Below are 26,461 nucleotides of genomic sequence, written 5' to 3' on the forward strand. Positions count from 1 at the left end.
ATTTTTTTAGTCTTTAAGATACCACAAGACTCCTTCCTATTTTTGCTGCTACAAGTCTAGCAGCCCAATCCTAACTGCACTGCTCATCCTGCAGTACAGTGGCACCAAAATGGCCACTGCTGTATCCTGCAGGGCCAGGGAAGCAGTCGGAGGTCTCCTAGGGGTAACTGAACATTGGTTCCCTTACCCTGTGTCAGGCCCCTGCAGCCCCTATGGGTCTACTCAGATCTGCACCAGCTTAATCACTGGTGTAAAACTGTAGACCCATGTAGGGGTTTTACGCAGGGGAGGGGAGATAGGATCCAGCAGCAGTCTCAGCAAGGAGCTTACTGCTCTGGCTCCAGGCGGTTGCCCCGCTTGCTGGCGCTGGCCTCCCCACCAGCGCCTCCCTTCTCCCAGCTGTTGTGACATATCATACGGCATGTTCACAACAGCTATCTCTCAGGCAGCATGCAAAAGACTGGCACTGATCCAGGATGGGATCAGGCCATAAGCCACCTATCCCTCTGGAAATTTCTCCATTACACATCCCAGTCCCTTGCCCCTGAATTATAGTTCCTAAGGTTCTCTGCAAAAAGGGAATGACTTGTGCAGCACAGTCCTAAGCAAGTTTTTGCACAAGTTTGTCTCCTTGTGTTTGATGGAGCTTACTCCCTGGTAAGGCTTGCAGCTTTAAACTGATTCAAATCTGTAACACTGATATGCCTGGAATCATTAGGCTCCAAAGATGTAGACCTATGTGGCTATAAGAAAGAATGTTAAAACACTCAATGGAACGTGCCATTTCTCTACATTCAGCTCAGCAAATGAGTATTTTTATTTTTTAAATTTCTGTTCCGTCTTATTGCTGAGGCTTCAAGGCAGCTAGATGACATCTTGAGACACAATTCAAGTGTTCAATTGCATGCACAGTTAAGCTCCACTGAATTCAATAAGACTTAAGTGCATACAATCATGCACTGGATTATGGCCTTGAATATATATTAGTCCAAAAGAGTAATCAGGAATAAAGTAGAAGGTGAAGAAAATGGAGATGAGTCAACAGAGTATGCATGCTCTCATCCCCCAGTCCCACAAGCACTAATTATGTTTGCCTGGCTCTCTGGCAAAGATTCTCATTTCCTCTCTCTGACTTAATAGTTTTACACTGAGAGTATCCATCTAATGTTATTTCCTGAAATACCTCGTGACAAAAAAGCAGTGACAATGATAGAAAAATAGGTCACAGTGTCCCTGAAGCAAAACAATAACTTTATGATGAAAGAAAACAAGAGTCCTGGGCGATTTAAAAAAATGTAATCTGGAAATGTCACATTTACAAGGACAGTTGAAAGATTTCACCAGGAAGTATTTATTGTACAATCTCAGAGCTGAATCAGTTTTATTTAAAGGTTTTCAAACTTCATACCTTCCATAGGGCTGCAATGGGGCAAGGGAGCTCTGGTGATCCCATATCACCTGTCCCTATAGTATTTGTGCAATTGAGATGGAATGACTCTCTTGGAAAGAGTTGTTCCACTGTCACATCCTCTTTACTTTCCCATCTGCAAATTAGAGCTTTTCCCCAGAGTCCCTGCATCATTGCTGGGAGAAATCTCTAATCTCTGGACAGGAGAAAAGAGTTGAGAATGGAATGTGACTGCATTGTACTTTTTAGCCCTGTTAATGCATGTGTTGGAAACAAGGAGAGCAGGAGAAAAAGGGCACTAAGGAAGAACTTTGCAGCTACCACTTACGGTAGTAAAATAAAATTAAAAAACACCATACCAACATGACCTGACAATGCTAAGATAAAACACCCCCCAAAAAATCTTAGGGTGGCCCATCTAGGTAGAAGAAGGCCCACAGAAGACACTTTGCCAAGGGCCAACTTGGAGTTGGCTCTGACCTTCCAGGAATCCTTTCCACACTGGTCCACCTGCTGAGAAACCTTGCATGTCTGCCTACCACAGAATGCACGTGCTTTGCAGAAAATTCTGAGGCACATTCTAGGTCACCTACCTTGCTGATAAAGAGCATGAGACAAGCCTTTAGAATTTCACCACTGCTCCAAATGAACTAAGAATATATCCTGAGACACAGGTGGCAGATTCTAGTTGCTGCCCACTGCAGAGGGAGTTTGGTCATGAAGGACAAGCAGACTTTTAGAGAAGCTAGTCAGACTTTTAGACAAGCAGAATTTTAGAGAAGATTATCAATCTTCTCAGCAAGGAACCCCAAGATTCACCTGGGAACAGTTTCAAAGCCGCAGGTCTAGCGGTTTGCTATTTGCTGCTTTCTTATGCCCCCTCCCTCAGAAGAGTCTCATGGTGATACCTGATGATGCTATTGCAGTGTCCACAGAGTGGAGTTCGGCTGCTGGCTGGGAAGCGCTCAGCCCTTTGAATTGTTCCACGGGCAACAGCAGGAGCCTGGGTGGAGGCTGGAATTGAAGGGGGTTGATATGCTGGAGTTGAAGCAGGTGGTGGTGGAACTGGTGCCCCTCGTGGCAGGATGTGCTTTGTAACTGTGGTGGTGGTTTTACCAGGAGCAAATTTTTGAGAGAAGGAGTCATCTGTTATCCAGGGAGGACGGCTTGAAGGCTCAGCTTGGCTTGGAGTGTAAGTATGTACAGGTGCTGGAGCAGGTGCTGGTGCAGGAGCTGGAGCTGTTTGAAGCAAAGAAAACCATCTTCATTTTTTGCTATTGCAAATAGGTAAATATCTCTATTTACCTGGCAGCACAATCTTATCCAGGGCTTACAGTGGCGGGGATCTCACAATCCCCCACTATAAATCTCAGGACGACAATGCAAAAGCCATTCTGCTGCCAGGTGTGCAGGAGCTGCCAGCACAAATGGCCGGTGGCCTTGCAAGTGTGACACTGGCTCAGCCGCCCCACCAGAGCAGGTAGGTTGGTGCTGGAGACAGTTTGGGGGAGGATTGGTGTGGTTTGAGGTGGGGACTGGACCAGGCAGGGGGTAAGAGTGGGAAGATCTTTGTAGCAGTGGTACACACTGAAATCCTATTTCCTTTTCCTGCCCAGAACCACCCCCCTCTTTGGACTTATGCCAGCTAACCATAGATGGCAGACAGCAACCTTTCTCTGTGCCTTTCTAAATAGCTGGTGTAGAGTCAGGTGGGGGCCAGGTGGCCTATGGGGAGGTAAGTAACACAGAATTTTACTTAACTCTCCTGGGCCATCTAGCAACCCCCCCCCAATAAATGTAACATACACACTCTATCAGTGGTGCTGCATGCTATGGGCTGGCAAGTGATAGGATTGGACCCCAAATTTCCTTCAAGTCACAATTGCCTCAGACTATAATTGCCAAACCTATTATCCCAAATCAAGTGCTAGTACAGGTCCCTGTCTTTGGAGCCAAATAAATGATAAAAGCCACTGTCTAGCCTTGATTATGCTACGTTTATCAAGGAACACTGCAGCAATGTGATTTCATTCAGGAAAATGCATCTGTAGAAATGCAACAAGCAGAATGTCACAGCACAAGTGGAACATATGTATGATCGTTTGAAGAACTTTCCTCACTCCACATGTCAGAGCCCAGTGGCACAATATGGACAGATCTTAGTCCAAAAGTAGTTTGTAAGAATACGCACACATTTCCATTTCACAAATGCATTGAAAAAGTGTGCAAGTGGCTTCCATTTTAGTTCAGCTTCACTATCTTTTAATTGGCAATAAAGTTTATGTTTTGCTGCAGCAAATCATGAATTTTTCTAGAAAGAAACATGCTGAGACAAATTCCCCAGTCAGCCCTCCAGCTTGCATGCACTGCACGGCATATTTCTCTGGAGAAAAGGACAGCTGGAGGGACTCCTCCTGGAATGGAAACTATTTCGCCTCTGTCGTTACACTGCTTCCTAACTCCAGCATAACATCATTCAACTTCTGTTAAAAGCTTGGGGACTTGCCTTTCTTTCTGAAATGCCATTGCCTCCCCCCCCCCTTGTTCCTGGGTCCCTTCCAAGACGGCTTATTTTTCCAAAGAGTTGGTTTGATCTGATCTGCTGGCAGCAATTAAATTCCCTAGTACTCCTTAACAGAACAGCTGTGGTATTGTTTGGTGGCTTGCTGACCTCTCCCCCCTCCCCCTTTACTGATGCATTGGGTAGCTATATGGTCCATCCTAAAATTCAGCTGCTTTTTTGAGAAAGCCACTATTGTGTTAGGCTTGAATATGATGCTCCACTATCCTTATAATACCCTCATTCACAAACAGCTGTTACACCAAGGGTAAAATAGCCACCAGCAATTAACCCTTTCTAAACAACAAGTAATCAGGAATTTCTTCCTACCTCTCCACTTTCTCTCTCTTGATCAGTAAATAATTTTGCTTCTTGTATGTTATAGTGAGTGGCATGGAATTCACAAGGTACATTTGATACTGTCAAAGAAGTCAAACTGTGCCCAGGTAACTTTTTCTTGGACTGCTAATTATAATTTAGAGCTCAACGAACATAAAAAATATTATTTGTTGGTGGATTGTACCAATTCAGACTGCAGATGGGGAGAATCTCATGTCTGAATGTTCCTCTATGGAAAAAAGATTATCTGTGTACAAAACTAGCATATCAGGGGAGAAGGTTAGACTAGAGTCCCTCTCCCTGACATCTTAGTTTCGTATTTGCAGGATATGAGCTGCCTTCAGCATTTGGAAAGGTGGGGTATAAATGCTTCAAGTAAGTAAGTATTGTTTACATGAGAAAGCACTCATACCAAACATGTGATTCCACCATCTGCTGTCTGAAGTGGTACAGAAGTGATCAGGCAATTTGAGTCTTTGTGCTGGAGGGGGAGATTGGCGGACATGTCCCCCAAGCCTTTAATGCCACCAAGAAAGCTTGGGCTGTGTGAATCAGCAGCAGAGTGAGAGCAAGTCCTAATCTCCTGGCAATTCTAATAATTACCTTCCAAGGGATGCTGTTTTTTTTTACTGGGCTTGCTTCTGGTCCCAGAGAAAGATCAACAGCATAGCTGGAACTTCAGGACTGGGGTGAGGGCTGGTTAACATCTTAATCCTCCTCCCTGCCCTGCAGCTACTTGCTGCCACCACTGCCACAAACAAAGTCAGCAGCTGGAGCAATGTGATGTCCGGTTATTTTTTCCCCCAGGCATTTTGTTGTACCTATATCAATTTTTCTTCCCTGTTTGTTTATATGCATAATTGATTTATATCCCATCTTTTTGCAATAGGCCCTCAACAGCTCACTAGGCTTCTCTTATTACTTATGATACTCTGATTTTTGTGATAGGTTATTAAATTATTGTTTTAAATATTTTCACATAACCCTCCTTGGGGATCTCATCATTGAAAGGTGGGCTAAAAATATCATAAACAAATTTAATGAAAAAGTGGAAAGCAATGCCACAAAAAATGTTTAGAAGTTGCTATAGTCTGTGGTTTCGACTGTGTTATTCATGCTGACCTTACTAATGCCTTGGTTTGCCATACAGACTAACAGAGATGAGAATGGGGTTTACAACAAACAGCTGAGAAATAATTCATCTGCAAGCTATTTCCAATTAGCTACTGAAGCCATTGAGAACCTGATTGTATAGGTGGCTTTCCATCAGCAAAGTACTGAGCTAAGCAAGACCTGATGCAAAAGAGATCTCAGGGCTCCTGTCCTTTTAACAGTTGTGAAGAAAGCATTTGTGTAGGTGGAGCTCGTCATGCCAAGCAAGAAGAGCTGTGCTTGCTGGAATTTCCTCCTCCTTGACAAAGGTTGACAGAGCAGAGTGGCTGAGAATGAGAACTGCGAATCTCAGCCATGAACTCACTAGGTGAACTATGGAATGTCTCTCTTAGGCGACAACATGAGGATAAAAATCCCAACCTCCTTCTCAGGAAAACCCAAATCCAGAACAGATTTGTATCAATGGCATTTTGTCCCTAGCTTGATGAAAACTTGATGTTCCTTGTTTTACTTGTTTCTGATTCTCTTACCTCTTGTGTCCCTTTGGCCAATTTCTATAAAGGCCACTCAGGCATAACCTAACTGTACTGTTATAACATCCTACTTTGTTATTGCAAAATTTACAGAACGCCCTGATGGATCAGGACAAAAAGTAATCTAATCCAGCGTCTTACTCAGTGGCATAGCTAAGGTGGGGCTGGAGGGGTACAGGACCCTGGGTATCATGCCTGAGGGGGCATCAAGCTGCGGCCTCCCCCCTCCACAGGCATTTGGAGTGATTGTGCACCACTCTGAGCGGTCAACTGCTTTTTTCCGCCATTTTTTCCCCTCGAAAAGGAGGTTAGGGAAGGCAAATAAAACGGTCGGTCGCTCAGAGTGGCACACAACTGCTCCGGAGTGCCATGACCCAGAAGTAATTGGTAATGACATCATCATGTCACTGCAATTACTTCCAAATCAGACATTTTGTCATATGGAGGGAGATCAAAAATTTATGGGCTCTAGGTGTCAAATGACCTAGCTGTGCCTCTGCCACAGGCAATGATATAGCTCACATTTCTAATCTTGGAACTGTTGCTCAATTTGTCTGATTCCCCTTCAAGCCTATGGCATATATGTGAGACATGAACTCTTGTGGATTAACAGTGGACTCGATGGTTACCAAACTAAAATGTGGCGATTCCTACTATAGTTATTTGTTCTTCCTTCTTTTCTGGGTTGAAAACAAAACCTTTAATACTTTGTTTTTTCCAAAGCTTTCCTCCACAGTGTTCACTTACAATATCACTGCTGCCCAAACAGGCATCCCCCACCTTAGCTCCAGGCTCCTTTTTCATACAGAAATGGTAAACAGTTTCATGATCTCTGAACTAAGTTCCACCCCCCCTTCACTTTAAGCCTCAGGGTGCTGCTATTTCTGTTTTATGGTATTTATGAAGTTAGTCAAAATTAGAGGGTGATATTTCATCTTTAATTGTCAAGTTCAAAAGTCTCCCACCTCTGGCACTCTGTAATTAAACAAGGTGATTTCTTGAGTTGGTAGAGATTCTACCTTTTTCCTGTTAAAGAAACAGTGCTTACTTATTTAAAAATTAAATGTTATCTATAGATCCATGATAGTCTTTACCTCTGTTAGGGGACACTTTATGAATGTACATGGGTGGAAGTGGTAAAGCAATGTCAATCCTCACTCCCAATGTACACACATTCATTTTGAAGGTATGACTAGAGCAGTGCTGAGCCTACACCACTCTGCATAATTGGGAACGCAAGCACTCCCAGTTTGGGCACCGGCTAAGGACTCATACTCCTCAGCAGGCCCGCTTGGCCAAGCTGGTCCCTGAACCCTTAGTATTGGTGGAATTAGTAGCACCCAGTGCACTATCAGAGGGTGGGTAGGATGCCTTGGGAGACTCAATGTGGTGCTTTGCCTTAATGCCCCCAGCCAGTGGCGTACAAAGGCCATTTGGCATCCAGGACCCATAAAATGTTTGGCACTCCCATAATAAAATTATTTAATAATAATAAAATTATTATTATTATTATTATTATTATTATTATTATTATTACATCCAGATTAGCCATTCCCCAAAAGTTCAGAGGAGGATATTAATATTAAAATAATATAATTAATCATATAATTAATTAAATGCAGTTCTTAAAAATCTATTATTAATATACAGCAATTCCCACAGATGACAAGCTGCACCTGCTGAAATTCTCTCTCCTACAAAATTGTTAAAGGTCCAGGATCACTAAAGTAAAAAGTTTGCCCACCCCGATATACAGCGATATATAATTATAAATTATCAGCCACTGATCAGTGTTGAAGACAAGAGTAGGTAGATTTTGTCTGGTCTAGCAGGACTCATGTTTTCAATTTCATAAGTATTCCATCAGAATCGTTTTACCAAATGGACTTCCTGACTGACATTACACTTGTACACACCCCTGCGGACCCTAATCCAATTAGGCCGCAATCCTATGCACACTTTCCTGGGAATAAGTCCCACTGAAGACCATGGGACTGACTTCTGTGTAGACAAGCATAGGATTGTGCTCTTACAGCCCAATCTGGAACTGCCCGGGGCGCCCAGCTTCGGTGGCATCAAAAACGGCTGCCACTGCATCCTGTACACCTTGGGCTGCTGCAGGCGGCACCTCGGGAGAAGGGGACTTTTGTCCCCTTCTCTCGGGTAAGGGAAGCAGTCCCGCGATGGGGCTACTCACTTTACCACTGACCAAAAGGTCGGTGGTAAAGTAAAGGCGTTTGTGTAGGGTGCCGAGCCCTACATGGACAGGATCCAGTGCAGCGGAGCACCAACGAACCTGTCTCTCTGCCTCCCTGCTCCCTCCCCCGCCATGCCTCCTGCCCGCCCTCTTCCTGGCCCCCACCTCTCCGTCATGCCTCATCCCCGCCCTCTCTCTGCCCTCCTCCCCCATCATGCCTCCTCCTCGCCACTCCCCCTGCTCCCGCTTTCCTCTCTGCGGCTTGGCGTTCCATGAGACTGCCAAGCAGCAGAGGTTGGGTGCCCAGCCAGTGCCTGGTGGTAAGCCTTGCAAACATGCCTTATGGCATGTTTGCGACAGTGCACCCCAGCGGAAAGCTGGAGCACCGAGCTCAGGATTGGGCTCTCAGTCATTTCTCCCACTCTCCTTGGATAGGATTGAGCCCTTTATTAATTAAATTCCTCCAGCAACTGATTCATCATTTTAGAAATACATACTATTTTCCCAACCTTTTGGCTAGTCTCCAGCCTCTCCTCTTCAGTCCAACAACATTAATAAATCACTTTAAAAGCAGTACCTTTTTTCTGTTCTTGGCCAAATAGAGTCTCTCTCCTCTTCCCCCTTTACTAATTGCACGGAAACAACTGTGCAACCCCTGGTGACTGTTATAAAATTGGAAGCGTTTCATTTGGGAAGGGGGGAGGAAAGCAGGAAGCTTTGGTGACTGTCAGGGAGAGTGGAGGAGGAAGGCATTCCTGGGCAAAATATGAGCATTTTCTTTTTTAATGCCAGTGACTGTGAAGGGACATCCTGCACCCTCCCACAGTTGCTGGCTGGCTGGCTTCACACCCCCCATCCTTGGATCAGGGCCAACACTGGCTGGCTGGCTGGCTGAGTGCCCAAGCCTCTGCATGTCTACTTGGAAGTAAACCCAACTGTCAAAGGGGCTTACTCCCTGGAAAGTAAAGGTAGAATTGCAGCCTCACTTGCCCACCCTCCTGCTCTTGCTGCTACCGAGCCCCAAGAAGCCACCCCCTCCCCACGCTACACAGCCCTCCCCACTGCTCTCTGTTGCAGAAGTGCTGCTGCCAGAAGAAGTGGCACTGCCCCCAGAGGGCCGCAGAAGGAGAAGGATGCCCGCCCCCCCGCTCGGCTCCATCCGAACCCCTGCACTGACAAAGCTGGAGGCAGTGCTAGAAGGCTCACCAACGTCCCATGCCTGACCAGTCTCACTGTCTGTCCTGGTTTAGGCTCCGCCTCCAGCTCCCCCACCAGTCAGAGTGAGGGAGGGTGGCTACTGTCGCACCACCCGGGAGCTCAGCAGCAGGTTGCAGCAGCTCTCAGAAGCCGTGTTCCTGCAGCAGGTGCCCGCTGGGCCATGGCTGCCATTTTTGAGGGCATGGGGGGACTGGGGGCAGCTTGTGGTACCTGGGGCCGGCAGCCTCCTCAGCCATGGCTTTGCGACACTAGTATCCCCAGCAGCCCAACACCAGCACAAAAAGCAGTACTTCTTACAGAGAGAGCTCTGCATGCTTACAGTTTTCTGTGCAGGGGCTTTACTCACACCATAAAAATGAGTGCATGTACACTGAGGACTGCTATTTCAGTCTTGACCCCTTCTCCCCCACACAAGCATTCACTGAGCATGTGAAAAGGCTTGGATCTGTTCTCATCACTCCCACACAGTTCTGTGGAATAAAGTAAATGGTATGCAATGAAGGACAGTTACTTGAGTGTTGACAAAACTTACTCTCTTCCTGAATGTTGGAAACACTAGCAGCAATAAACATTAGTCTGTGGATTGGATTGCCAGAAGATGGCCATTTGCTTGGCTGCCTTTAAAAGGTGATTGGACAAGTGGATGGAGGATAGTATCTGTCAAGGCTATTAGTCATGGTGGTTATGCACTGCCTCCAAGCTTGTGCTTCTGAACACAAGTGCCAGGAAGCAATGGTGAGAGAGAAGTACAGTTTGCACAGCATAACAATGCTTCAGTCAACAGCAGACAGTTTATACAAAGGTGGCCCCAAAAGATTAAACTTATTAAATCGCCCTCCCCACCCCCATTGCTGCCATTTTTAATCTGAAAGTGATCCTTTTATCTGACAATGAGCTTGTCAGTCTCATATATTTTTAGTCTATGTCACTCAGAACAGACAGGGAATATTTTCGACAATGGCCAATGAAAGGAGACATTGTTTGGTGAACTAGGACAAGAGTGAAGTTACCTAGTGTGATCCCCCCTTTCCTGCCTTCACTCTGAAATACAGTCAATTCTACTGTATGACTTGTTTGCACCTAATTCCCACCACATTCTGCTGCATGTGTAGACCAAGCCTTATACATCAGTTTGAAGAATCCATGTCAGTTCTGAGGTAGTGCAGTCAGGGCTAACCCACCCATTAGGCTGACTGTGGTGGTTGCTTTAGCCAGCAGACTGGCAAGGGGTGTTAATCTCATCTGCTTGCCCCCCTCCACTGCTCCCGTCCCTCTCCTGCTCCATACTTGACACTGTAGCCCACTACCTCCCTGTTTTTCTCTCTACACTTCCTCTTCTCCTCTGTTTCTTGATTCTTTTTCAAATCCAGCGAGTGGGAGAAAGAGGAAGAGCAGCAGTGGCAGCCAATACAGTACTGGGTTAGGGGCTCTTGGGTCCACTCTGGGTACAGTAACTTGAGAGGGCTGAACTACGTAAGTGCCCGTGCTTTGAATCTGGTCCTGTCCTTCTGGCTGAGAACTGATATAGCTGTCTGTAGAGGTTGTTTGGTGGCTCTGAGAACATTAGGAAAGAACTAAGTACATTCTGCCATCTAGTGACTTAACTGGGAAACTGCAAACAGCAATCCTGGGTAGAATGAACTGAAGTCTGAAAACAGTTGCAGAAGTATATGAACAGCAAAAGTACATATAAAAACTGAAGAAAATCAAGCAATTACTAAATACTTCAAGCAGGATTAGTTCTTACTGCTTTTGGTTGAACTAGGAGGTGCTGCATTACAATAATCTGAAGTAAAACTTCTTATTGGTAATGTGCATTTCAAGGCAAGTCTAGAACTATGAATGGACACAATGACTCCAATAAAGAAAATCTTTTTTGTTTGTTTCTGAGAAAAAAAACTTCCCCTAATTACTGGAAAAGGAAGAGGAGGGCAGTGAGGAAGAGAAAGAGCAGGAGAGTGCCGAGATAAAATTTTGGCGAATGGAAAGAGTGGAGGCCAGCATATCACCTCAAGTGTCAATGCCAAATGCTGCCCCTCCCTTACCTTGTTAATGTACCAGGAGGTCACTGGCTGGCCCTGAGACAGACTCAGTGTGGACCAGTGGCGTAGCTAAGGAGGTGCAGGGGGTAGCAGTTGCACCGGGCATCAAGCTTTAGGGGGGCAACAAGCTGAGCTTGACACTAGTGACCAAAATTGTGAAAATTTTGGTATGTATGGATAATACCATCATGTTATATATCTTTGGAAAGGTAATTTAATGCTGAATGCAATGAAGCAAACTGGATTGGAATATCTGTATTCTATCAAAAGTTATGGCCAATTAACTAGAAAATGAAAAGCCTTATGGAACAAACAGTGGATTTTCTTAACTCAAAACTGACCTATGAGACTGATTGTTCTGAGAGCCAATGACATGTTATCATGATACAGCATGAAACCAATAAGATGATAATATGAGTCAGCTTACACTTCCACGTATCATAATATAGTTACCCCTGCTAACTGGATAAAAAGGCACTTTACTCAAGTGGTGCCCCTCTTATATTTAGCAGGGGGAGAATAACCATTCCTCTTCATCCCAGCACAGTGTCTTGAACCAGTCAGGGGCACACTTTTTATTTATTTACTTAATTAATTTTGATTTTGTCTGCCGGAGGTGGCAGGTTTCCCCCCAATTTTCATCTTTTAAAAAGCTCAGGCATGACGTCACTTCCAGTTGTGACATCACTTCCAGACCAACATTTTGAGCTTGGCACTGGGCTACACGATCATTAGCTACGCCACTGGTGTGGACTGTCTGTTATGATTACTATTGGGCAGGAGGTCTGGTCTGCAAGATAGAGCCGCCATTAAGCCCAAAAATTTAACATCTGAAGGTCACCAGTTCAAGATCACCGGAAGCCTCCATGAGCAGCGAGACCTTGAGAGCTGACAAGCCAAGCCAAGCCGTTTTGGGTGGGAGCCAAAAGAAGCTACCTCTAGCTAATTCCGTGAGAGGAAAAGGAGCTGTCTGTTAGCGTGGGAGACTGTGCGGCCAGAATTTTTCACCAGACCATGAGAGATCCACTAGTAAATTGTTCTTGAAAGATAGAACTTATTTGTGACTGTAAAACCCCCTTGGGGATTTAGAGAAAGCCTGCCTGTGTAAACCACCTTGAATAAAGCCAAAGGAGTAATACAATGGCCAAAAAGGTGGTATATAAATAACAGTTGTTGTTGTTGATGTTGTTGTTGTGTGCTAAGCAGTCATGTGAAAACAGCACTTAGGCTGCAAATGATAGTTCAACAATATCCAAAATGAGAAATTACCTGTGAAGTCAAATCCAGGAATATATGAGTAAGCAAGACACTAGAAAATGAATGCTACATCTCTCATCTTGTTTCCTAAGATGGTTTTATAATGTCAGCACTTTCATTTAGTTTCATGTCTTTTATACTTTATTCGAGTGCAGGTTGACCAGATAAAATAGAGGACAGGGTGCCTTTAATTATTGTACAGAAGAGGGAATTTTTGCAAGAATAGCTCATCAGGGTAGTGTTTAAAAAGCTGTACCTGCCCAAATTCCCTCTTCTATACAATGGTTAAAGGTACAGGCACCCTGTCCTCCATTGTATCTGGTCACCCTGCACTCAGATAACATGTAAAAGACAGTTTCTAATTTCTCTTCTATATTTTTCCATTAGGATGTATTGCGTAATTCTATACTGTTGAATGGAGTCAAAAGGACACCCCCTTTTAGCACTTTGAAATTTTCTTACCTGGTTGATAGACTGAGGGCCTTATGCTGGCAGTGGTGACAACTCTGGGTTTTGAAGCAGGAGCTGGGGCTTCACTGTAGCCTGTGTAAGGAGCTGGGCTATGGGAAGTCGGTACAGATGTATAAGATTGGCCCGGACCTCTAAAATCAAAGCAAAGCTATGAGCAAACCAGACAAATGCCAGAGGATTCATTTTATAAAACATCAGGAGAAGTGGTTGTTTCCAGAATGTTGTGGGATACTACCTGAAGACTTCAGAGAAAAGGATGGATTATAACCTAAAGATCCAGTGCAGCTGACATGTGCTTCTAATATTGTGCTTTAAAAAACAAGTTAAGGACAAACAGTTAATAAAAGAGAAAAAGAATGGTCATGTTGCTGTTAGAATATATCTGTCAGAATGCTATTTGATATTTGCATTATCACTATTCTCACATGGTTATGGACTTAAATGGGAAAAAACTGCATATTGTAGCCATGGAAAATGGTGATTTACAATAGTAATGAGTGCTTAGAACAGTGATTTTCAACTTTTTCATCTCACGGCACACTGACAAGGCATTAAAATGGTCACAGCACACCACCAGGTTGTTGACAATTGACACCATGCTGCCAGTGGGGCTCACATCTCCCATTGGCCCTATTAATAAATGACCTTCCCCCAAATTCCTGTGGCACACCTGTGGACCACTCGCGGCACACCAGTGTGCCATGGCACAGTGGTTGAAAATGGCTGGCTTAGAAGAAATCATTTACTCTTTTCATCAGGAGTACAATGAATCCACCAAGAAAAAATCTAGAGTAGAAATCACCTTTCCAGTGGCAGTGTAGTGTGCCTCCCCCCAGTGCTTGGGTAGACTGATACCTTTGGCAAGTGTGTTTCCAGAAGAAGAAACTTCTGGGTGTCTTCACCTGTTGCAGTAGGAAAGGTTCCTTCCAGCTCAGAAGCATAGTAGTTCAGAAACACAGTGTGCTGTGCTTGGCCTGGGCAGCACAAAGGGGACAACTTCCCAATCCAGCAGCTATTCATTTATTTTATTACATTTATACCCCACCTTTCTTCCACCATGGAACTCAAGGCAGGTTATATGAGACTGCCAGGTAACCTCCCATGCAAGTTCTAACTAGACCTAGACCTACTTAGCTTCAGCAAGATGCCCTGGGGCCACTCCTTACTCTTCACTGTATTGGGTGGGGGAGAAGTCAATCTGAATTGTGGACTGAATTCATCCCAGGATGAATGGTGAATCCCAGGAAGAATTGACTCCCAGGATGAATGAATTCATCCCAGGACTCCCAAAAGCAAACAGCAGCTATTCAAGTGGCCTATTTCACACTTTTTAGAGTGCTACTTAATGGAGCAAATATGTCCAGCATTGTTCATTTGACCTCAGACAGCTCCTTCTTTACAGAGACATAACAGTCCTTGGAAAATACAAAGGTGATCAGCATGATTTTGGATTTTAAAAAATCAATGAAGCTTTTCTAGGGCATCTTAATGTTCTTGATCTGATGTTCTAAAGATGCAAGCAAATGGCGCGGTTACTGCAGAACTGATGGTTGTTTTCACTACTCTCTCAGTTTGTAACACCGATGGAGTTGAGTCAGTCTGTGTTGATTTTCAGCTGCAAGTGCCATGTGTTTTCCTATGTATGCTTTGCAATGTGAAGACACAGGAAAGATCATTTGTTTTGAATAGTACTAAGAGCAGCTTTTCAAGCATATTGCCATGCAAAGAACTGGTGGTCTATACTCAGTGTCATTATTCACATAGTCATTTTATCTTGTCTGGAACTCAGCACAGAATGATTTGAACTGAATGAGCTAGGAACTGAGAGGTTCAAGGGGACAGATCCTCATCATTTTGGACAACAAACATTTGAAGTGGTATCATGAGCGCAGATCAATTTGCATTAATTTTCCATCCGCCGCATTACCACTTAAGAAAAGTTGACATGTTATTGAACATAGTATAACCCAGGGGTGACCAGCCTCTATATTTGCCAGGGCCATTTAATTCTTCAAACCAGGGATGTTAAATTCATTTCATACAGAGGGCCGAAGTTAGCATTCGTGGTACCTGCTGAGGGCCGGAAGTGACATCATTAACCCATTTTTGCCCGGCTCATAGGTATACATGTTTGGTCCCTGTTGCATATATGTATCGTTGTTTTGAGTATTACACACAAAACTTTTTAAAATAACTTTTGAACACAATTTTATTTATTGTGGCTGCATGTGTGCATGCTTACTTAAAATTGCCACTGACAGCCAGCTAAAATGGCTTGGTGGGCCACATCAGGCCCAACAATTATCAGCTGGCCATCCCTGGAAAAGATCAGTCCGAATGTTTAGAGTGGTTCATTTGTTGAGTGTCTTCTAGTCACAAATACCTTCTAAATGAACCTCATATTAACTCTGATTTTGCAACATGCATTATGAAACTTGGAATCAAATTATAGTATTGGGAACCACCATAAAGATAAATGGCTATGTCGGTTCCAATAGGTTAGATTTTTTTTTTTTTTGCTTTAAGGAAAAGTAATAATAAAGAGTTAACATACTGTTCTTTCTAAGAAACACAAATCTACCATAGACACTTGCCTATAAGTTGATCTCACAGATAAGTGCAGGACAGTTTTTTGAGCCAAAATTCATGGAATTTTCTATGACCCTCAGATAAGTCAGGGGTGCCTGATTATAGTTTTGTCTGAACCATTAATCAAATCCTTCTTTAAGGTGCCTGGTGTGTTAAGCCATAAGCTCTATATATAATATGTAACTGATAACACATAACTGAGTGTGCAATTCAATTCACAGCAGAGACAAGCAACAAAGACTGAACATGAGCAAGTGCAGCTGCACATAGTTGCACCCGTATTTACTCAGAAGTAGACCCACTGCTTTCTTTGGGTGTTATTTTCAAGCAATGGTGCACTGAACTATAGCCTGGGACTTTATTTCAGATGGAAATGAGGATTCCATCCTGGTGTTTTAAAAACCCCTAAACTGAGGAAGGTGTGAAATTCTTTGAAAAACACTTGCCAGGATTGTTTTGAGGCAGCAGCACAAAGAAAAAAAGGAGGCATTTGACCTTCTTCTCCAAGATGGAAGGGAGTTGAAGATGCTTGTGGGAGTTGTAGGCTTTGTGGGGAATAAGTGCTGCACTTCCATAGCAGCAAACCTCATAGGATACAATTCCCATAAGCGCCTTCATTTCTCTTCATGTCTGAAAAAGAAGCTAAAATGGCTGCCTCTGAGTACTGTAATTACTAGTAAAAATTCTAATTTTTCCTCCATCCCTGCGTCCTGCTTCTCAGCCCAATTCCACCCCCCACTTCACCAGACAGCTGCTAAGCTTCCCAGAAGCTCCTGATTCATTCACTGTATTGACCTGTGTATAAGTAGACCCAGGTTTTCAGACTCAATTTTTAGATGTAAATTTTTTTGACTTATAGGTGAGTATATATGGTAGTTCAAGGAAATCTCAAAAAGGAAAAAAGCAACACTATATAGAAATGAAACCCTCAAACACCAGATAACATCCAGCAAAAATACTAGTGCAAATTAGAATTTGCAATGACGAAGTCCCTGAAAAAGAGAAAAAGCATACCACTTCATTAAAAATTGATTTTAGCAAAGCTGAGAGCCCAATCCTGAGCTTGATGCGCTGGCTTATTGCCGGCGGGCACTGTTGCAAATGTGCCGTAAGATATGTTTGCAAGGCTTACCACCAAGCGAACACCTGTGCTAGCTGAGTGCTGGCTGGTGCTGGGCTAGCTCTGGGCAGGTACCTCTGCCTTTCGGTGGTCACATGGACCACTGAGACACGGTAAGGTAAGCGGGGGCAGAGGCGGGGAGGAGGCGTTCTGGGGAGGATGGGAGGCAGGTGGAGGTAGGGAAGAGACGTGACGGGGAGGTGGGAGGTGAGGAGAGGGTGGGCAGGAGGCGTGCTGGGAGGAGGGAGTGGGGCGGCAGGGCAGCGGGGATTTTGGTCAGTGGTGAATTGAGTAGCCCCATTGCAGGGCTACTTCCCTTACCTGGGAAAAGGGGACAAAAGTCCCCTTCTCCTAAGGTGTCACCTGTGGCAGCCTGAGGTGTGCAGGATGCGGTGGAAGCCGTTTTCGGTTATGTCGAAGCTGAGCACCATGGGAGCTCAGGATTGGGCTGTGAGTCAGCTATGGAAAGTGATAGCTTGTTATAGAAAATTGAACAGTTTATGAAGTTTGGGAGGAAACCAGCCTAGGAATGGATGATAGTTTCAAAGAACAGGTGAAAAACACTGAAAGCAACTGTGATTAGACATGTAACATAATATAGTAGGTCTAAGCAGCAAGTATTTTGAAGTCATCAGAAAAAGAAAACCACTGCCAGTAACAAGGTAATTATTTTGGTTAATGCTTCACTATTAGCCTGGAAATGGAAAACAGCACATTAACAGTTACACTATACATAAAGTGTATAGTATATATCTTTTTGAACTGAAAGGTGATAGAAGAATACCAGCTGAGGCTAAAAAGAGAGAGAAAAGTTGAGAGAGGGAAGGTTAAATGCAAAATGACATACATTTTATTAATAACATATATTTGAAGTTCAGAATGATCTGCAGCAGAAGAACTGGCAAGTTGGATTCTGCAATTTCCAAATAAAAATAAGAACTTGTTTGGTTAAAAGCTGTAAATGACACATTAATGTATATATGTTGTATTTTCCCCTTCAAAAAGCATGCATTTGACTGATATTAAGTCAAAACATCCACCATAGGAGAGCCAATGAAGTCCAGGTGTCATGACATTGCATTCAGAGTCAATGGATAATGAGCTCACACTACTACTGTAATTCTTCAGTTTCAAGATTCTAATTACTGACATACATTAAATATATACAGCACATTGTGATACAGACAGGAGGTCATTCAATTATTTGATTTTGACTGTAAACCACTTTATGGTTTTTTTGTTGAAAAGCAAAATATAAATATATTTATAATAATAATGGGAAAAACATAGTGATGAAAACCACTATCTTACAGTGCCTTAAAACCTATTTTTTGGTGAAACTATTGGTGAAGCTAAATCAGAGTTTCTCAAACAGTGGGTCAGGACCCACTAGGTGGGTCACAAGCCAATTTCAGGTGGGTTCCCATTCATTTCAATATTTTATTTTTAATATAGTAGGTTGATGCTACCATGGTATGTGACTGCATTTGGGAAAATGTTACAGACCTGTATTTTTCACAAGCTACTATATATATTCTTTTAACAATGATAGTAAATGGGACTTACTCTTGGGTAAGTGCAGGTAGGAATGCAGCCTAGGAATGTTAAAAATATTCCTGCTTGATGATGTCACCTCCGGTCATGACATCACTTCCGGTGGGTCCTGAGAGATTCTCATTCTAAAAAGTGGGTCCCAGTGCTAAATGTGTAAGACCCACTGAGCTAAATAAATAACTATAAATAAATAAAAAGAATTCTTCCCAACAAAATGGGGTTCCCTGCTACAGGGCCTCTGTAAAATTTCTGGCTCTCACAAGGGTATACAATTAGAAGTTTAAAACATTACAATCAATAAACATAATAAAATCACAGAAATAGCAGCAATCATCAGATGATAAAAGCAGCAGAACCATAAATGATGCCTGTCTAGAGCTGGCACTGAGAGGCAAATCAGTTGCTGTACCTCGCAGCCAATGAACTCCATCCTTTCCTCCTGCATATGGCAGGACAGAGCTTAAGTCCTGCTTGATACAGCAGGTAGAGCAGAAGCATGGGCAATTTGATCGGTAGAGACACAGCAGTTGCATGCTCTCTCGATGTAGTGTGGGTTTTAAAGACATACTGTAAGGACCATCACCAGATAAGGACCTGGCAACCACATAGCCTACAATTCTGAGTGCTCCTGCACAAACTACTTTAGTTAAGATTTCAGTAGCAGAATCACAGTTGTCACAACCTTGCATTTTACAAGCCATCCAGAAGCATAACAAAACCAGACTCCTGCCAGGTCAATTGGATCTGAACGACCACAAGCTTTAACCCAAAAGGCTAAAACTTAACCCAAAAGATTGAACTGCCACCACACCCAGCCAGTCTTGAACACAGGGGTGGTCCCAGCCCATAGGCATCCCAACTAATCTGTAAACAAGCCTCAAAACTCTCCCTCCTCCAGAGTACTGGCAAAAGTTTTCAACAGTGGGACTTTTTGGTCAACACTGGATTTAGCTGAACCAAATTTTCCCAGCAAGAACTACACACTGCTTTAAAGATTTAAGAATTTATTAAGAAGACAAAGATAACATTTATGGTTCAATCCTATACTTACCACCCAACGTTGCAGTGCCCCTTCCACTGGGACTGACTACAATAAAGCAGTTGGTGCCAGTTATAGAAGGTTGTCCAGCAGCGCACAACTCGGCGCACTGCCAGGAATGTTGGCACAAAGGCTGGTGCATTCCTGCCTGCATACTTGGCCAAAACAGGTAAATCAATGGGAGAGGCGGGAGCAGGAGGGCAGAACAGGGGCAAAACTGGGCAAGGGGTGGGGGGTGGACGGATCAGGCCTGGGAAGGAACATAAGAAGGAGGTGGGAACATAAGAAGGAGGTGGGAACATAAGGAGGTGAGCTCAGTGGCAGCTGGATCCAAGACCTCTCTTGCACAGCCTTTGAAAGGTTGTCGTGATCCCACCCCAATGAGGCGTTGCAACCCCAATGGGGTCACAACCTACAGGTTGAAGAACACTGTTCTAAAATAAGCCTCCCTTGGGCAGAGAAATGTTTATGTTAAGTGCAAGAAGTGCAAGTTCTGAACTATACAGAACAGACCTTTTTCCATTGCTTCTCTTTCCTATCATAATACACACCACCGGATGATTGCAAATGGATGATGCAAACAAGCACATAGAATTACCTTTGGCAGGCGGAGATGGAATCGTGTACCAGTGATGAGACCTTGGCTGATGGCAATGTCATCTGATGGGTAGCATTGTGAGCAGCAGCAGGCTGACGGGCTGAAGCAGGTGATATAGCAGAGGGGGTGCAGCTGGTAGACACTGGCGCATGCTCAACAGGGGTACTGATTAAAGTTAAATGGAATAAAACAAGATGTATCTTTAACAGCTGTGCGTTTACGGGTTAAGACCATTTGAGCAAAAATATATATATATAAGAACAGGGAGTCAAGCAAAATTACTTTAGTACTTGAAGCATAATTTAAAGCACACAGATGTACAAATGCCAACATTGTTTGTTAGGCTTTTAAAGGCCACATTTAGTGGTAAGACCAAGACAAAATTACTGCAAATTCTCAAGACTGGAAACCAGAACCAAACTTCTCCATATGTATGTGAGTAAATAACTCCAAAAAAGGGGTGGTTTGAACTGTAGAATACATAAGCATCAAGACCCATGTGGGGCCAGAACCTGATGGCACCTCTTCCATACAGAAGAAACAGGATCTTATTGTAGCCCCCAGCTGTGGCTGAAGCCCTAGAGAGACAATGACTTCTGTGGGACTCCTGGAAGGAGGCCCTTCAGACAATACCCTGCCTGATAATGCAATACCAAGAGAACGCACTAGAATCTCTATTCCGATTTCAGATCCTTCCTCATTACCCCCATGTCATCAGGATGCTACAGTTCTGCAAGAGTTGCACGAGATGTTCCTGATTATGTGTTTCAGCTCTTACAGCCTAATTATACAGGGTGAACCAAAAGTAGGTGGACAGTAAGTGGAATAGGGTTTGTGTTAGGGTTATACGTACTATAACAATGGTGTTCATTATAACTATGGTGTTTGTGTTATATTATATTGTATTTATTTACTGTCCACCTACTTTTGGTTCACTAATGTTGTGCTCTATACTAAAGAGGGTTAGGGTTCTGGCAACAGCATAAATTAGAACCCTTATAGTAGTGTTGGAACCTAAACTTGCTCAACTGGTAGCTATCAACAAATGCTGCTGCTGTGCCAGTGACTGCTTCCTACACTCTAGCACAGTGTTTCTCAAACGGTGGGTCAGGACCCACTAGGTGAGTCGCAAGCCAGTTTCAGGTGGGTCTCCCCATTCATTTCAATATTTTATTTTTAATATATTAGACTTGATGCTACCATGGTATGTGACTGCATTTGGGGAAGTATTACAGATCTGTACTTTTAACAGGCTACTATGTATATGCTTTTAACAGTAATCATCAATGGGGCTTACTCCTGGGTAAGTTTGGATAGGATTACAGCCTCAGATTGTCAAAAATTTTCCTGCTTGATGATGTCACTTCAGGCCATGACATCACTTCCAGATTAATGACATCACTTCTGGTGGGTCCTGACCGATTTATCATTCTAAAAAGTGGGTCCCAGTGCTAAAAAGTTTGAGAACACTGCTCTAGCACATTAGTACTATGAAAGGGCATTTGCAATCGCAGATGCACCGGAGAGGCAGTCTGGGCATCTGAACCTGAAAGTTTATGAATACTGCTCAGCCTAATTTTGATGTGAAAAGTGGGCTTTGTAGAGCTGCAAAACCCCTAGAGGGGAAAAAATAGCATTAAGTTTTCATTTTTATTTTTTCCATACTTGATTGACATTCTCACAAGACTGCTTCAGTATCATTTGAGAGACTTCTTTCTTACTGAGTCTAGTCAATTGGGGTCATGTAGTCACAATGTCCCAGGGATTGCTATGCAATGTCACAGAGGGCAAATGATGCCTCCCAATGACCATTGCTCGGAATGGGAGGAGCAGGGAGGGAGAAGAGGAAATGGATTCCCACTGTCCAGACAACTGCACTGGCAAGATTTATGCCCTGACTCAACTGCATTCCTGCACAGCTACATATAATCAGCTGGGGCAGAATGCAATGGGCATCTCCAATATATTATATCTCTTAAGCCATTTCAGCCCATATGCAACAGGGACCAAATGTATATACCTGTGGGCCAGGAAAAAATGGGTTGACCTTACTTTTAAATGTGTAGAATAACATAGGTGTCAGAAACCTGTCAGAGCTACATTTTGGATTTTTCTGAACTTTACCCTTATTTCCATATTCATGAGATACTCCTATTCGACAATAAAATTTTAACATACTAAGGATTCATTATCCTTTATCTCAGTGCTTGGAATATAAGCCTTACAAAGCTATATAGTCTTACATCTTGAAGGGGGGCCTTTGCCTATCTCCTCCAACCCCTCCTCACAATAAGTAGTGAGTAAGTACTAGTAAGTAAAGTTAGTTGTTGACCAGGGTTTTTATTGTCACAGACTGTATCAGTTTTCAAACGTTGGTCATCGTTTTCCATATCTATTTGTCTGCCACAGAATCCCAGTGGATTGTGGAGGATTCTGCAGTATGTGTAAGGTCACATTCAGATCACGTGGGGCCCATGACTATGTCTTTTGGCCTCATCTCTACCCTACGTGAGCTGAACGCATCTCCCAGAACATCCCCATTATTCTCCTGTGCCTGTACATTGCTTGGAAAGAATGACAATGATGAATAAGCTCTTTTGCAAGGAAGTCTGTCTGCCAGTACTGGTCTTCTCATTGAGGAAACCCATGACTTTCCAGAACCCAGCTACTATGCAACTGTCACTGGTTTGAATCATTAGTATGCTTTGCTATTTCTTCACATACATTTCATTTTCTTTTCTCCAAATCCATTAACCCAGTACTCTAAAATTACATATGTAACACATCCTACTTCATAAATGCTGTAATTGTTGTCCTCAAAGATCAAAGAGAAATATCTCTATTTTGCTATCACTTTTTACACGGAGATTGATTCATAAACTCAACCGGTAATACATATATAGAAAACAGAAATGCCAAGTTTAGATATGTACAAGGAACATTTGAGGTTAATGAGCACATTAAGAAAAGGGTTAGAATTAGAATCCGCCTTCTAGGAGTTATACTGGACAACTGTTATTTTATTGCATGAGAAGTTGGCTCAGGAAGAATATATAAACAACAAAATGAAGAAGCCAGAAAATTCAGAGAGGCAATTCTTATGTTCTAAAGAGTCCATAATGTTTAAATTCCACTCAAATTCCATGCAATTTTTGTTTACGAAAGTAAGTTTTGATCTTTTGAGACTCTGCTGGGGTGGTGCATTCCTGTTTCATAGACTCCTAAACAACCCTCATGGTAGGAGCGGTAATACAAGGTACCATTTAGTCCTCAAAGCTTGCCTCCTCCCACTTGCCATGAGATAACAAATCAAAGCACAAGAGCCCTTTAGACAAAATTCCTCTCTCAAGTCTGATTCACAGTTCAGTGGCAAGAGTCTTGGTCATCTACACACATCAATGTTTGGAGGGATAAACACCAACAAATGTGAAATGGATAATATTCAGTAAACAACGAAGCTATGGCAAAGCAGCAATTCCCAGGGTGAATCCACCTTCTTGTGTATTTACAAACAGTATCGTGGTATATTGTGGTGTTTGCCACAAAAACACTGGTGTATATGTGGCACTCAGCATTAGGTTCTGCTGAGGCGAACACTGAGAAGAATGAACAACTTCATTATCAGTAGTGGATACAGTCTAGCAGTGGCATAACTAAATCATTTGATACCCAAAGTCCATAAATGTTTGTCACCCCAATTGACTTAGACCCTAAACCTGGGCTCCGTGCCACGGCTCTGTGGTGCTGCGGACTGTTGCAAATGTGCCGTAAGGCACGTTTGTGAGCCTCACCACTGGGCTCCCACCCACGCTAGCCCAGCGCCAGCTGGTGCTGGGCTAGCGTGGGACGGTTGCCCAGCCTCCGCGGCTCAGTGGTCTCACAGACCGCTGAGCCACGGCATAACAGGTGGGGACAGGGGTGGGGAGGAGGCGTTCCAGGGATGGGGAGGCCAGCGGGGGGACAGAGAGAGGGCGTGACATGGGGGGGCGGAGAGAGGGAGAGGGGGGAGGCGTAACATGGAGGCGTGACGCAGGGGGGGCGAGCTGGAGGAATGCCGGGGGAGGGAGGGAGGCGAGTCCGCGGAGCTGTGCTCCACGGGATCCAAGGTGTTCGTGGAGGGCTCGGTGCCCTACATGAATGCCTTTAAGAGAGTAGCCCCATTGCGGGGCTGCTTACCTTACCCGGGAGAAGGGGACATAAGTCCCCTTCTCCTGGGTGTGCAAGATCCGGCAGCAGCCATTCTCGATGCCACCAAGGCTGGGTGCCCCAGGCAGCTCAGTATTGGGCTATTGATAAATAATAATAATAATAATACATTATAATAAAATAATTATAATTAATTAACTATACACATTTTTATACCACCTTTCCTCTAATGAACTCAGAGTGGTGAGCATGGTTCCTCGCCTTATTTTGTCCTCCCAGCAACCCTGTGAAGAAGGTGAGACTGAGAGATAGTGATAGTCTTGACATGAAATGAATAATAGTAATGGCCAGAAAATAAATGCAACAAATATTTTCCCACAAGCAATGGATGAAATTCTGCATCAAATGGTATATAACATGATGGTATTATTCCTAAAAGCCACAATTGGTTTGTTTTGAGTTAAGGCAGTGGTTCTCAAACTTTTAGCACCAGGACCCACTTTTTAGAAAGATAATATTTCTGGGACCCACCAGAAGTGATGTCATGTCTGGAAGTGACACCATCAAGCAAATTAAAATAAGTAATTATAAATAACTAAATTAAAGAAAAACAAATAATTAAATAATGGGAAGCCAGCCTGGTTCCACCAAGCAAATTATCTCAGTAGCCTGCCTGCAATAACACCCCCCCTACAAATAAATCAGCCCTCCCCAGTGCCCACCTTACCAGCTCAAGCCTCTGTTTTATTCTTTTGGGGGGGGGGGCTGCTGCCTCATCTTTCATCAGATGAGCTCCACTTTCATCAGATGAGGACCATGCTGCTAGCCTTGCATTCCCCTCTGCCCAACTTGACCAGGAGCCAATGCAGGTTTGTTTACTCGCAAGTAAACACGGCCATGTGGATAAGTTTCACTTTTCATAGGGCTCAATACGTTCATCAGTTTGGAAGGAGGAACTTCCTTCTTGGGTGTTTTGTGGGGGGCTGTGTTCATCAGATCAGGACCATTCTGATGTCATTGGATTCCTCTCAGCTTGCCCTTTCCGAAGGACTAAGACAGGTTTGCCTACACATGTGTAAACGCATGATATTGCTCAGTTGTACTTTCCATAGGGCTCCATGCATTTTTTTGTTTTGTTTTTCGGCCATAATGTTTGATAGAAAGGAGATATTTCACTCTGGTTTTTTTTTTTACTGCATTCTGCTGTAAATTCTGCATCCAACAGTATATAGCATGATGGTATTATTCCTAACCACCGCGATGTTAGCAAGTTTGGTCACTTGTGGTGTCACCTCCCCCAAGGCTTGTACCTAGAGCAAACTGCTCCCCTGCCCCTTGCTAGCTACACCACTGCAGTCAAAAACATAAGAACATGCCCGCTGGATCAGGACATAGGCCCATTAGTCCAGCTTCCTGTATCTCACAGCAGCCCACCAAATGCCCCAGGGAGCACACCAGATAACAAGAGACCTGCATCCTGGTCCCCTCCCTTGCATGTGGCATTCTGACATAGCCCATTTCTAAAATCAGAAGGTTGCACATACCCATTATGGCTTGTAACCCGTAATGGATTTTTCCTCCAGAAACTTGTCCAATCCCCTTTTAAAGGCATCTAGGCCAGATGCCATCATCACATGCTGTGGCAAGGAGTTCCACAGACCAACTACACGTTGAGTAAAGAAATATTTTCTTTTGTCTGTCCTAACTCTCCTAACACTCAGTTTTAGTGGATGTCCCCTGGTTCTGGTGTTGTGTGAGAGGGTAAAGAGCATCTCTCTATCCAATTTATCCTTCCCATGTATAATTTTGTTTGCCTCAATCATGTCTCCCCTCAGGCAAACGATGTAGCCTTTCCTCATAAGGAAGGTGCCCCAGCCCAGTAATCATCTTAGTCACTCTAAGATCTCACTCACTCACTCACTCACTCACTCACTCACTCACTCACTCACTCACTCACTCACTCACTCACTCACTCACGTGAGATGTACAATACTTTAGAAGGAGGATATCTCCTGAACTGTTGGGATTTTTTGCTAAACAGGATGACTCCAAAATACCATCTCTCCCCTAGAGTCCTGGATTCTGAATTACATAGGCCAGTGATTTTCAAACTCTCAGGGAGAGTTTGAAACACAGTAAGTTCTTGTGGGGGCGGGGGGGGGGAAGGCAGTGACGCAGTCCCCAGGATCACGTCGCTCAGGGGGGTGTAGGGACTGGGATGCACTCATCGGTCCCTGCAGCATCCTTCCTGGGATGCGCAGAGCCCTGTACAAGTGT

The 26,461-nt window shown here is 43.8% G+C and overlaps 1 protein-coding gene across 21 annotated transcripts in view; it reads right to left on the reverse strand.

Moving 5' to 3' along the window:
* The window catches only part of LDB3 (LIM domain binding 3), a 192,488-nt gene that overhangs the window by 10,218 nt on the left and 155,809 nt on the right, over positions 1-26,461 (reverse strand). For 15 of the 21 annotated variants that reach the window (XM_066622485.1, XM_066622490.1, XM_066622492.1 and 12 more), the window contains 3 exons: positions 20,039-20,203; positions 13,130-13,269; positions 2,317-2,647 (listed from right to left, as the gene is read on the reverse strand). In XM_066622485.1, coding sequence (XP_066478582.1) covers positions 2,317-2,647; positions 13,130-13,269; positions 20,039-20,203 — 636 coding nt within the window. The remainder of the gene's footprint in view (positions 1-2,316; positions 2,648-13,129; positions 13,270-20,038; positions 20,204-26,461) is intronic. The other 6 variants (XM_066622494.1, XM_066622478.1, XM_066622486.1 and 3 more) reach the window with 1 other exon arrangement.

The sequence above is a fragment of the Tiliqua scincoides genome, chromosome 3 (genome assembly GCF_035046505.1).
Source record: "Tiliqua scincoides isolate rTilSci1 chromosome 3, rTilSci1.hap2, whole genome shotgun sequence".
In the NCBI taxonomy this organism is placed as follows: domain Eukaryota; kingdom Metazoa; phylum Chordata; class Lepidosauria; order Squamata; family Scincidae; genus Tiliqua; species Tiliqua scincoides.